Below are 14095 nucleotides of genomic sequence, written 5' to 3' on the forward strand. Positions count from 1 at the left end.
CAAAATGCTATTTTCTCCACACAGATGATATATAAAAAGTTAAAATCTGAGCAGTAAATTAAATAAGTTCTTCGAAAACTACCTCATTCAATATACTTTATAAGCCAAATTATGAACATTTAACACTGCAGACGTATGTGTACTTGAATTCCTTCAAACTTTAATTCTTAATTCAATAAGCACAGAACATCAGTGATATTTTAGGAATACAATCAACAGGACGAACACTGACTAAACTGTACAATAAGGACTCAATAATGTATAAGTTTTTAAGAAAGTACTGGCACTTTAAGAACTCTATTTACTTTCTTTCTGGTGTTTTTTTTAAAGGGGGCGGTGCACTGACGTTTCTGAAATAAGCGCGTAGCAGACTATCAGCATGAAAACTGTGGTGGAGGGTTACGGAGAAGTTTTGCTTGTCAAGACAGAGAATCCATCAACTACGTCGGACCTCAACTGGCGGTGGGCACTTTACCATTGTTTCTACCGGCTCTGAAATGACATATTATCAGCTACGTGCTTGGCTTGTGATCTTTATTAACAGGTTCTATTATTTGTAAGCAAACTGTCGCAAAGTGTGATCAACAAAAAGAAGACTTGTAGCCAAGTCAGTTACGTTACATAGCAAAATACGTCTTCGCTCATCTGCTTCTTCTGAAGTCCGGCGCGTGTAGTCTCAGTATTTATTTAAAATGTCTCCATCGGATTACATTGTATATCGTCGCCATGTGTTACTGCAGCCGGTGACCGATTGGTTATTAGGTACAATTTGACTACACGTGTTCAATGTATCGAATTCTTGCTCGCGGCTCGCCAGCAAACACACGTGAAAAGTTAGAATAGTCTGTTAGTCGGCTTTTGCTCTGTACGCAGTGTAGGATAATTTTTTAAATTAACATTTGTGTAATGTCCTCATCGACATGGGAGTTTAGCCAGGTAAAATTTAAGCCCCAAAAGGTAGCCGTGGACCGTAACGAAAGTAGAGTAAATGTTGTTGCTTTTTTTAAAAAAACATTTTTATTTATTTATTTTTTAATTACATCTCTTCCATTTACTTCGAAGGGCAGCATTTACATTGTCAGCTGGTTGCGGTTTAGGTGCGATCTGTTTCTTGTAAATTTCGTCAACTATGACTTAAATTGTTGGAGTTATGTACAGTCTACTACTCTGGGTTGATATATAGATGTATTGTGTTGAGTTACAGTACTGTCTACTACTCTAGATTGAGTCGTTTGTTTTGTTTTGGTTTACAAAGCACGCTTCCGGATGTTGCAGACAAGAAAATGATACATTGTTTAAAGCAAGAACAAAGACTGTTTTAGACAAAATCAGCTGTCGCGTGTCAGTTGTAACAGTGTATCCGTCGCTTAAAATACTAAGTGGCGTTTTGCAGGATTGCTGTGGTGCATTTAGCTACCGTTTAGTGTAATGCGATGAACTTTCACGAACATGTCAGCGCAGACATTTAAGTTATGTACTTGCCCGACCATAAATAATCTTGTATTTGCGTATCACCGCTACTTACCGAGGAAGAAAAAGGCCCCGCAGTGTTTCCGCTTCGAATTGGGGCACAATAGTTAAAATACCGGCCGGGGCGACTCTCTTGGTGTTTTGACGTTAAACGAGGATGCGTTCAGATGGGAGCACAAAGTCCGTTTCGCGGAGCCGGAGGACGGAAGACTGGCGGCGGTTATGGAATATTAAAACTAATTCGAACAAGACTGTAGGTGTTATTTTATATAACTGCGCATGTTTGAAAAACCAAATACTAGCCCACAGTTAGTAAAAATCCAAAAAACAAAGCTCCGATTAATTTAAATTGAATACTTTTGCTGTTCGTTAATTTGGAATTTTAGATGAATGCTATTTTCCTTGCTAATTTTTGGGCTTAACGCACCGCGTAGCTGTAAAACTATTGTCTTGTTAAAGGCTATGAGGGATATAAGGATTTACCTGTCATTGAATATATTTTTCATTATCTGATGACCGTTGCGTTGTTGCCCATCTGAACGCTTTCAGGCGTTAGCCTGTATCTCTCGATCTTTGTTACTCTTACTCCTCTCTTACTGTCAGAAGAAAGATTAATCGATTTACCCACAGGATTAAATACTGTAATACTAGGCCTAATTAAATGTATGGCCGCATCAAAACGGATGTTACGAAACATAACGATTTTATTAAAATCACAGAAAAGCATTTGTCAGAGTTTCCAATCGCATAAGAAGTATTAAATATAAGTATTTTTATTGCGTTTAAAAGGGAAAAGCTGATTTATATTTTCGCGATTGGCCGAACGCAAACCTACCCCATTCTGCAGAAGCAAACTCGCCCTGTTGTCGCGCTCGGCTGACAGCAAATATTCACAGAAAACTACCGCCCTCTATCAGGGCGAATGTAAGACGGAAGGGGTGTTTTTTTCCCGCGCATCAGAAACTACCGAATAACCTCGGACGGTACCGTCACCGATCGACCCAAAATAACCCGTTGGATTATCTTTATTTTACTGGGTGAACAAAACAGAATAGTTTGCGCCTGTTTCGGACAGTGTTGGTTAGTGCGATTAAGCCGCGTTCACCCTGAAGTAGTCAGAATGTAAACATCCTTTTTGCTCGTGTTGTAAGTTGGCATACACAGGGAAACGGCTCGAACCCCTTGTAATTAGAAAGTGTTATGTAGTATGTCGTGCTAGGTGGGTGTTGGGGGCGGTCATCTTTGGGCATGCTGGGGTATAACAATGATGCAACCTAGCTTTTCAGTTGAGTGAGTCAGGGAGAAGCCCTTCAGCCGTCTCTCCTGGGTCCTAAGCAAACATGTTTCCACAGGAATGCGCGATCGCTGTAATGCACTGTTTGACAGAAATAATCTCTATTGAACAGTACATTTGCCTGCAGTCCCTGCGGTGTCACTCTCACCTACACTTAAGGAATTTATTTAATTTAATTTCCATCCTTCAGGGCAAATATTCGTTCTCTTTACACTCAGTACACCTACTGGTTTGCATTTGACAGACAGCGGCAAGGTGCTTTTGGAGAGAAGGGCAAATACTTATGCCGGATGATGCTGTTGCGTCTTTGAAAATGGTTCTTGAGGGTGTACACATAAAAGGGAGCGTTTTTTGAGCCTCCTGATATTACTAGACCTGGTACTCAAACACACCCATTCCTGGGCTTCGGAGGAGCACCCCACAGCGGGATGGGTTAAGATGGTGTCTGGGGCTCTGCATGGCAGACGCTAGGACATCACGCCCTTCCCGTCCCGGCAAAACTGCGCCAGAAGGGGAGTTTAAATGGCCACACAAACAGTGTGCAATGCACAGTCAGTTAAGTGCTGCTTTGGTTCACATATCTAGCCTATTCGGGTAGCAGCGGGTGAGTTTGAATGGTTACTAGGTAAAACGACACATAATGTACTTGGAGTCTTGTGACAAAATACAGGAAGTAAAATGAAATCTGGGTTTGTCTGACAAATGATAGCGGAGAACTTTGATTTTTTTAAAATAAATAAATAAATAAATCACTGAGCGTGTGTAACCTGTGTTAGTGGTATGGTACAGTAAGTAAATAAATAAGCCTGTAGGAGGAGTGAGCCTGCTAAGCCACTTCCTCTCCAGCGTGGCACAGAGGCTGCCTTTGCCCTGCCCGCTTTGCCCCGGCACTGCTCTTCCACCCGGGCCGTCGCCGGCCGGTGTTGGGATGCCATGTGGTTTTGGCACCACCGGGGGTTCATGCCCCCCTACCCCCCCCCCCAGGGTGGTCCTAGGCGTCAACAAGCTGCTTTGGCCGGAACATGTGGTGGGAGAGTGAGGGAATGAGAAGATGGGAGAGAGAGAGAGAGCGAGAGCGCGGCCGCTGAAGCGTGTCGCTGGCTGATGCGCCAGAGGGAGCTGTGCTTTGGTGCCGCCGTCACCACTCTGCCTCTTGGCCGTCTGCAGTGGGAGCCTGTGCTGCTGTCTCCAGGCTGGGGGCCCACAGCCACCCAGAGCTGGGGCTGCACCTGTGCTGACATGGAGGCCCCTCTTTCATGTGGGTCACTGGCAGCCCACCGAGCAGCATGGCCTTGGCTGTCTGACCCTCACAGGTTATTTTATTCTGTTTTAATGATGGATAAAGGGACCCCTCACTGGCATGAGCCTGACCGTATGGTGGAATTGCCCTGCGGGTCACTGTGTTGCAGATCTAGACCTCCTCTTTGGGGTAGGTGGCGGGTGGGGGGGCATTGTATCAGCAGGCAATTAAGACAAAGAACGGAGGCGGGGAGTGGAATAGGAGGCTCTTGTTAGAGCTGACACGGTCGCAGGTGTGATGGGACTGTGACTTCAGCTATAGGGATTGTGTGTGCGGTGTGTGGGGGGGGCGGAGTTTAGCCATCACTGTTGTATCTTCTACCTGGGGACACGATTCTGTGTCCATGCTTAGATACACTTGGGCTTTTGTCAGCTACTGAACTGGGCAGGTGAGCCAGTCGGGCCCTCAGCCGTACGGCCACGAGCTTTATTATCAAGTAAACGTAAGATTTTCGGGAGCGGGGGTGTGGTGCTCCTCGCTTCCCATTTTCTGCAACGTGCCGCCGTGGCAGTGCTCCCACCCCTGAGGTGAGCTCGTGCGCGCCCATCTGGGCACTAGGACCTGCCAACAGGTCGTCTGAGCGAGCGGGCATTTCGGTCCAGACCCACACAGGCGGAGGATTCCTGTAAGTCACAGTCACCAAGCCACAGTCGTCAGCACCGCTAGAAGGCTGCTTATCAGCCCTGGAGACATGGCCACCATTAAGGCAGAGCCTCTCTCTGGCAGACGCCTTTCGATTCGTGTGGCAGGCTGGTGCATATAGACGGAGCACAGAGCAGAGCGAGCCACCGGCGAGCAGGGCGTCCCCCCCGCACCCGCCCTGGGTATCTGGGGCAGCAGAGTGGATTAGTCACTCTGACAGGCTCCACCATCTGTCTAAACGGGAGCAGGCCTGGTGTCCAAGGCTGCCGGGCTGCATTTAACCCTCATTCCTCAGCAACCACCGGAGAGCACCGGCCCTCGGCTGTGGCTGATCCACCAGGTCAGGGGGGAAGGAACCACCAGATTTTGCCTGAGGATGTTGTTGTTGATGGTTCGATACTGACAGTCATCCGCACTCCCCCTTACTGAGTCAGGTCAAGTCTGGTGCTTGACTCAGTTGTCCAGTGAGTTCACATGAGGTATTAGAGTATGAGGCCTTTCGGGGAAAGAGCCAAACTGTTTGTAGCCTTTTTCAAATAACCCTTGTCCTACAGTCACGGTCACCACTGTTTCCATAACATACCCCCCTGCCCCCCAAGGTACACTGGTCCAGGTTACGTGATCCCCGATTCACATCTGTAAGAACGCGCTTCTGACGCAAAGCGAAGACACTAATCAGTCACTGCGTTTGGACGACCAGGGTGACTTTTTTTTAAAACTATCAAAAATTGTGAATGAATAATTTAACTGCTGTCAGGAAGTCCTTTCGTCTCGCAGTTAAGTCTCAGTTGCTTAGAATGGAGGCGCTGACGGTTTGTAATCTTTAAACGCAGTCGCATTTTCAGCCGTAATCCCTTCAAGTTGGGCCCTAATCCCTCCACCTTGATTTTCTGTTGACACTTAAAGGCGCAAATTGCCTGAAGGCCGCTTCTCGACTGGCTATGTGGCCTAACGGATTGGGGCAGGATCCCTGTTGTTGGGGGGGGGGGGGGGGGGGTGCGACCCTGCTGTAGAAACAGCCAAACCGCTGTTGAGCCTGGGAGTGAGAGGAGGCGCAAAGCGGGGGCGTGAGGTGGGGGGAGTTCCTCGCAGGGCACCTCTGGCAGGTGGAGAGGCGCGGTGCGGTTTAAGAGGCTGACTGAGCACCTTTTTTTTCTCTGCCCTGGTGGCTTCTTGCCTTCAGAGGGGAGCTGCCTAAGCGTGACTCCCAGGAGGCCGCGAGTCGGGTTTCGGCGAGCTGTCCACACTTCGTTTGCTCGCTGGCAGCAGGCCTGCCACCGCTGCTTCGCCCTTTGGGGTCAGGATCACTTCCCGATCTGCATACGGGTCATTTGGGATTGTAGGGGAATCTCTTATTTCTTGTTTTCATTTTCGGTGCTGGAGGGGGGGTTGGAGTGTTGTTATTGTGTCTGAAAGAACGTGTCAGACCGTGTGTAAAAGGACAGCCAGCTTCAGTCGTTGTATTGATGGATCTCTCCTCGCTCCTCTCTACACCCAGGCTGACTATCGCTGAGGCCTCACATGGACGATGACGATGACGATGTGTTCCAGACGGACCCGCTCGCCTATCAGCCCCCGTTCAGGGATATAAAGTGTGAGAATCGGGGCACGCAGACGCCCGGCCCAGCCTTGGCGCAGGGCCTCAACATGCTGCCCTGCGGCGTGGGCCACGAACCTCGCAGACTCTTTTACGGTGAGGAGGGGGGGCTCCAGCACACACGGCCTAGCGTGGGTCAGCGCTAATCCCCACCCCCCCAAACTTCAGGTAGCTACAGAACCAATACCGTGCCAAGAGGGAACTATGCCAAAGCTGAAGCATTTTGCTGTGGGGGCCACATGACCACAAAAACAAGTGCTTGCGTAACCCTTTTCCAGCACGAGGGAAACACCTCCTGGTGTTTTGGGGAAGAAAGTGTTCCAGGAGAGAGCAGGTTCGACCGCAGATGTCATGGTCTTTAAAATGACTCTGATTTCACGTTCTTTTTTTGCACTTTCTTCCTCGTTCATCACCTTGCTCCCGAAAACTGAGCAGGGCTCTGTTATCCGAGTGTCAACAGCCTCCGTCAGATCTAATAAAACCGGTTTGGGTCCCCCCCCCCCCCCCCCCCTGTCTGCGACGTACTGATGCAGAGAGTAAACACTGAGGGCACACTGTGTGGGCACCCGGTTACCCAGCATCCTGAAGTGTTGGGGTCCATGTCGTACCCCTGTGTCACCTATCCGGGGTGAGAAATGCGCCACATGACTTTCTGAACACGCTCCCCCCCCATCCAGGTAGTGCAGGCTTCCGGCTGCATGTCCCGGCACTTTCGGCGCCCGGTGGGCACCCGCCGCGGGAAGAGCGGCAGCCCGACGAACACCCACAGCCGAGCGCCGAGGTCCGGATTGGCCAGAAGCTTCAGATGATTGGAGACCAGTTTCACCAAGACCAACTCCAGTTGGTAAGGAGCAAGACCCCCGAATGCCGGGGCAGAGCATGATATTAGGAGCGGACGTGCCATGCCCGGGCAAGTACTGTGGGCCTCGGCAGGCGGCGATGCGCTGCTGCACAGCACGGTCAGGGACGCAGTCAGGGCATGTCTGCAGCATGTCAGACGCTCGCACGTGCTGCGTGTTAGACTCTCAAGGCCCACAGGACTTATTGTGGAGGTGTTCTGTGATTCACATTCTGTATGCTTGCCAGTGGCAGCGGACGGCCTCTGGGCGAAAAGTTACTGCAAGGACACGTGTGTGTGTGTGTGTGTGTGTGTGTGTGTGTGTGTGTGTGTGTGTGTGTGTGTGTGTGTGTGTGTGTGTGTGTGTGTGTGTGTGTGTGTGTGTTTTTAAGGAAAAAAAGAAAGGGAAGAAGATGCAGAGGCTTAAAGGGAAAGCAGAAGTGGCCAAACGAGATAAACATGTTGTAACCCAAAGCCTGGTGTGTGTGAGTGACTGCGGTTGGGGAGTCTCCAGCGAGTCCTGCCAGCTGCCGGGGGGGGGCCTCCACGGAGACACCCAAATAAGAGGGCCGGGGCGCTGTGGGGTTAGCAGGGGGCGTGGCCTGCCATCCCTGAGGGGAGCTGGAGCGGCTCACTGTGGGGTGGGGAGGGAGACTCTTACACCCAAACTCCCCTGATGGTCCAAAGACTGTCTCGTGGTTTTCGGCAAACAAACCCCCCCCCCAACATTTCTCCCTCGCAACCAGCCAGAAATAGGGCCTCCTAAAAATATTTAGTGGGTCATACAAGCCATTTTCTGGTGCCTATTTTGGGCAGCGAATCTGCTGCTCCGATCTGTTGAGCGGCTGCTGCTCTGGGACCCCCACTGCCTCGGGTTCGATTACCAGGGAGCACTTTTGGGAGGCCTCCTGACCCCGGGAGGGGGATCCGTGTTTATCGATCCTGCAAGTACAGCCCCGTGCTCATCTGCCTGGCGTGACACGGTGCACTAGCCCGGGGCCGCGGGGGTGTTTCCCGGGCTCGAGACGGGTCCATCCTGACGGGAAGGCCGAGGGTAGATAAGCACATCCACGCGGAGGACTGTCCTCAGCTGTGGTTCCCTGCATGATGACAACAGGTGACCCCTCCTCCTCCCCCCCCCCCCCAGACAGCGTGCACCGTCTTATCCACACTTTGCGATCGGTATCTCCTGTCTTGTTGCTGGCGAGGTGCTGTGCATGGCTGCCTGTGGACAATGGGGCCTCACAGGAGCCCAGCGGAACAGCAGCCGACTGCCGCAGGCCATCCGTGGGTTTCCGGCCGTACGGTGCCTCCTCCCGTATCCTGAGAGGAGTTGTTCCTCGTCGCTGTTGGGGGGGGGAGCATCCCCTGGCATGGTGTGGCACTGACCTCCTCCATAACTGTGAAGATTGTCAGTGTCCCCCCCCCCCCCCATGTTAGTAGGCGTTTGTCTGTCCTGGGGGAGAGATCAGCAGAGGTTTGGTGTCTGCCTCAGGTCAGACAGCAGTGCTGGGGTGATGGAGTGGGGGCAGAGGTGGGGGGGGGCTGCTAGACCCAGCCTAGGTGACAGTTATGGGACATCAGCCACGATGTGCAGGGAGGACGCTCAGAGCGAGTAGAGTCGGGTTACAGTTTATCAGAGCATGAAACATAGCCCCCCCCCCCCCCCATGGTGTTTTAGCTGGGAGCCTGCAGGTGCTGAAAGCCGGCCGAGTAGCTCATGCGTCGGCCGGCTGCGGTTTCAGACCCAGAGTGGGAGTGGGAGGGGGGGGGTAGCTTTGTCTGCTTACAAGGGTGGTTTTCATGTTGAGGGGAAACTCGAAAAACAGCAGCAGCAAAGAAGAATAAAAAATAAAACAATGTGGGGGGGGTGGGGTATGCTTTCGGCATCGGTTTCCACCGGGGCGTCGGGCTCGCTGCTGATGACCGGCGTGACTGCCGCTGTCTGCCTTGAGATTTTGCGGGAGTAGCAGAAGGACAGAACACAGACAGCACCGTAAATACCATGTCGATGGTGGTAAATTACGGCTCTCGCACGGGAGCTGAACTGCTGCTGGTGATGGTAGGTTCGCATATGTTTTAGGTTTGTAGTTTTTTTTTTTTTGTGTTCATGTAATAGACCGCTAAAAGTATTACAAAAGTATTAAGTGGATCAGAAGTGCAGATTTCTCTGAGGGCCTTGAAAATGTTAACAAACTGGGTGTGGTGATCTGATAATGAGAGAGACAGCAAGAGTGTGAGAGAGAGAGAGAGAGAAAGAGAGAGAGAGAGAGAGAGAGCGATGGCGTGCTCACAAGAGCTTCAGCACACTGTGTCTAGGATGAGTTCTGCCCTCTGCTTATATCTGTGTCTATATTTAGCTCCTGAGTCACATTCAGCAGCCAGTAACGTGACTCTTACCCATAATCCCCTGCTCACCTGACACACTCCCGCCCAAGGGACAGTGGGAAGAGCTTGCTTAAAGGTCACTGCCGGGGAGTTTGTGGTGTCGTTCTCACAGCTCGAAAGGGCTCGTCGGGGAGGAGCTTAGCGAGCTCCCTCGGGCGACGCGTCAGGCGCTGTGTGACGGAGCTGTGCTGACTGTGCTGAATCACAGCAGGGCCCCGCGGCGTTGCAGTCATGGCGGCCGCATGGCAGGGTGATGCGCCATGGGCCCGGCATGTCCGATGTCCCGCTCGTAGCCGAATCCCACCGACGGACACAAACCGCTGCCGTCTCTGCTTGGACCTCAGCCCCCACATGCTCGTCTTTTCAGCTGCGGTTTTGGTCACTGAGCCCATGTGGCTTTTTAAAATTGGTTGCCAGGGTAACGGTGGCTAATATTTGCCGTCTGGCTTTTTATCAGTTTGGTGGAGGTGCTGGGGTCATCTCTGTATTCGGTCGCCGAAAGGGACACTGTGGACCCTGTGAGTGGAGCGAGCATCTCCCTGCACGCGCTTTGGGCAAACCATGCCATTGTCTGGCCCTGATCCCTCTCCGTTTGGTCATCCTGTGTAATTAAACACCCTCTTTGAGGAAGGAAGGCGGGGGGGGGGGGGGGGTTAATTAGAGAACGTAAAAGAGGACTTTTGTTAAAACACCCCCAGGCACCATTTAAAAAATGCTACAAACGTAAACTGGTGCCATTGGGGGCCCATCAGTCGTACACTGCATCTCTGACAGCAGCTCCTGGGTTGGGGGGGGGGGGTGCAGTACAGGCCACTCTGTGGAAAGGAGCGGCCGCCGGCCCAGAGCCCACTGCAGGGCTTATGCAATGAACTGCAACTTGTCGTCCCATTTAATTTTTGCTTATTATCAACCCCTTCCCAAGAAGGGGGAGGGGTGCACAGGACTTTGATGGTGTTTTCATCTGACTGGTCCTAGGAGACACACTGTCTGGATAAGAGAGCGCGTCCTAGCATCCCGTCTCCAACACATCTTTGTAAACACGGGTACATGGTTACAGTATGGGTATGGCTCCCCCCTAGTCCCGCCCCGAGACATATTCCTTCAGACAAGCGAGTCTTTGCTCTCATGAATCTTATTCAGGTCCAGCCTGGACTCTCTCAGCTCAGCTGTATAATCCAATTTAGTGCAATTACCTTATCTGCCTGTCTCAACGGGCCTGGTTTCATTACCCCACTCTGGCTGCCGTCCCACTGAGTAATGCAGCATCAGCCGCCACACTTATGAAACCCTGAAGAGCTTTGAGAGATGCTCCATTGCTGGATGGGGGGGGGGGGGGGCTGAGTCTGCCTGATGCAGAGCTACCCTCTGATCTGGGTGACGGCTCCTCTCGGGGGGGGGCATGCTGCCCAGCCTGTGCCGCACTCGGTCTGCCCACGTGCAAGGAGTCGCTGCTTGCCAGCTCGCTTGAGAAAGAAATGCCCTCTAGGCGACCTCCCAGTTTCCATCTGCCCCCGCCCCCCCCCTCACGTCCGGGCAGCCGAGGAGCATGAGAGTGCGAGAGCGAGAGAGTGAGAATAGCTGAGCTGCAGTGGCACACAGCTTTGCTTTTTCCTGTTCAGTTAAGAGAACAAGAACGATCTTCCGTGAGAATGTCTGAACGCAGCCGTCTGTGTGCGACCTGGACGACAGGAAGGATCCCACGAGGCCGCTGCTGTTTGTTTTGCTTTCTGTGTCTGCCGTGCCTCCTGCCTCGCATTACCCCCCACGCTGCCCCCCTCGGGATCAAACGGCCCCCTCGCGTGACTGAGACACGGTTGCGTTTAAATGCCATCGGCTCTGTGGGAATGAATAATCCCTGCCGCTTTTTGATGACGTCTGCTTAGTCTTCCGGTAGCTGGTCGGTCGCTTAATCGCTACATCAAATCAGGGGGTGGCAGCAACAGCTGACGTTCAGCCTAGTGATAATCTCTGATTACGGTACCAATACTGTAATCTCTGCGCGCCGCCGTCCACATAATGCGATTTTCTGTTTGTCTCTCGTCGCAGTACCACAGAAACCAAAGGAACCAGCAGCCGGTGTGGGTGGCGGCTTGTGATGGCGCTGTGCGGCCTTCTCTTCGAGGGGCGCCAAAGAGCAGAGCAGAGATGAGGCATCCGCCCCCACACCCCCACCCCCGAAGGAGGGGCCGGACTTCAGATGGCACTGTAAGATTGAACACGGGTTTGGAAGAAGGAAGAAGTCACCGCAGGCCGGAGGCTTTGACACTTTCTTGTTTTAATTTTTTTTTGGTCCTCTCCCCCCCCCGCCCCAAGAAGAAGCCATGTTCTCCAAGTTCTACAGGAGTTACTGTTTTCATGACTGTGTAATATAGTATTTTGTACAGTTTGTTCTTAATTCATTTTTAATTTTTTGCACTTCCATATTTGTACACCTAGAACAACCTCCGTCTGCCCTACGATTGCTTTATTTCCTCTTGCCATAATGGAATGACTGTCAGGGGGAGAAGCGTGGACATGCGTGTGCTCCTACACGTGCGGAAGCGTGTTTTAGTCTGATGGAAATGGAGAGAGAGAAGGGTGGGTAAGGGGGAAAAGTAGAGGGGGGCAAAATCCTCATCTCAGCTTTGGTTCAGGAGTCCAAAGCGTTTCCAGGTTAAACTGATCCACTTGACGTCAGATTTTCCAAAGATCCAGTTTTTCAGAACAAACATTTTTGGACTATTTCAGAGATTTTTTTTTTTTTTTCTTTTAAACAACATCATATTCTGAATTGTTAAATATTCTTTGCTCTTCCAGTACGTTCTTCATGATTTTTTTTCCTTTTTGCATTTCTAAACATGAGTTTTTGTAAGACACACACACACACACATACTTGCACGCACGCTGTCTGCCATCGACTTTGAGCGCCTTGCCTTCGGCGCCCAGCAGAGCCTCTGTCCGCCTGAGCTTCCTGCCGCTGGGCAAACTCACGGCGAGCGCGGCCAGGGGGAGGGAACGCAGGCGGATAATCATGGGGATGCGTGCGTGGGCGCCTTCTGCGGCAGGCGGAGCCCTGATATGCAGTCCTTAATGCCATATATTTGCACTATCGAGAGTCGGCTGTGGAGGAGGGCAGAGCACAGGCCCGTCCCGTGGGACGTGGACCGGAGCACACAGTTAGGAGAAGCGGGACGAGGCGGCTGGGGGGGACCTGCCTCCGGGGGGATCCTCTATTAACGGACGTCGGAAACTGACGGGCATCGTGCCGCCATGGCTGAGGACCGACCTGGAGCAGCAGCGAAACCTGCGACGGGTCACCGTTTGTGACGAGTCCGTTTGGACCCTCTTCTGGATCGCCCTGCAGTCTCAGTATTTTACAGACCCTGCATAAAGTGTACTTTTTAAACACCCACTGCCAATATATTCACCTGCAGATATTTTTTTTTTGACTAGGACAGCAATACTGAGAAAAGTAAGCTGTGAAATGACCACAACTCTAATCTCTCAGGATCACAGTCTGGGTTACAGAACCTTTTCAAACATCAAACTTGCTTTTTTTTTCCTACTCCAGGTGATACAGAGTTAGTACTTCATCAGAGTACTTGGTAGTGTGGTGTTTTAATAAAAATGACCACTACTTCTCTACTATAGATTTTGTATAGGACAAATGGGGGGGGAAGTAGAGTTTTTTTTTTAAAGAAGATGGACGGGAGATAAATAGAGACTGTAATCATTTGTTAAATGGAAATATTAAAATGTCCGAAGACACTGATGTGTTTCTGTTGCCTTTGATATCCCCTCAGTTCCTTCTACTTTGGTCCTACTGCTTTTCAGGGAGCAGCACCGCGACGCTCCACTTGACTTTGGACTGTAAAATGACGCCTCTCTGTACTGTACTGTAGGGCTCGTCTTTAGTCTGGCTTTCTATTGATTCTGCTCGTTGGCTTTATGCAAAACCCTGGAGCCACAAGGCTCCTGGCTGGTGTGGAGGAGGGTGTGTGCTGGGCTGGATGAGCTCACCGAGTGACCTCGCCGTCGGCCATCCACTGCACGCACGTGTGACTTTGCTATGGGATGCACCGAAAGTTTCCTGCAAATCCTGAACGCTGAGCCAGTTAAGGTGTTTGGTGCCCCCCCCCCTTCCCCCCCCCTCCCCTCCCCCCTCCCCTCCCCCAGCTCTCACCCAGCTTATGTCATCAGCCTCACTGTGCCTATTGTCTGCTTCTCTTTATAAATAAGGACAGTATTCTCTGTTTAGTGTAGTTTTTTTTTTGTAATTTATTCCTTTTAATTTATTTTTTGTATATTTGCCCATTTCTACTGTATAGATTTCTCTGTGTGCAATTTGTCTCTCAGTGTACCTTACCGACTTTGCGCTGAGCGGTGGGGGCAGGGCCAATGCACGGTGTCCCGCGAAGGCCGGGGGCCGCCCTCCTGAATCCCAAAATCATTCCCCTTTCTGAGGACCCCTCGTGGTCTGTAGGACGACCCGCTTTTACTATGGGCCGTGACAACATCTGTAACCGGCCCGCAGTAGGTGTGAAAGCCAATCACGGCGGTCGGCTCCGCGATGCGAACTAGTGGTGG

The 14095-nt window shown here is 51.4% G+C and overlaps 1 protein-coding gene across 1 annotated transcript; it reads left to right on the plus strand.

The window, feature by feature from the left end:
- Positions 1 to 341: 341 nt before the first annotated feature.
- On the plus strand, positions 342 to 11827 carry bmf2 (BCL2 modifying factor 2). The gene is given in 5 exon segments (XM_048974974.1): positions 342 to 462; positions 6205 to 6399; positions 6981 to 7147; positions 11576 to 11611; positions 11613 to 11827. Coding segments are annotated over 4 exon segments (441 nt in total). The 5' UTR covers positions 342 to 462; positions 6205 to 6227; the 3' UTR covers positions 11679 to 11827.
- The last annotated feature ends 2268 nt before the right edge of the window (positions 11828 to 14095 follow it).

This window comes from Brienomyrus brachyistius, chromosome 14, assembly GCF_023856365.1.
Source record: "Brienomyrus brachyistius isolate T26 chromosome 14, BBRACH_0.4, whole genome shotgun sequence".
In the NCBI taxonomy this organism is placed as follows: domain Eukaryota; kingdom Metazoa; phylum Chordata; class Actinopteri; order Osteoglossiformes; family Mormyridae; genus Brienomyrus; species Brienomyrus brachyistius.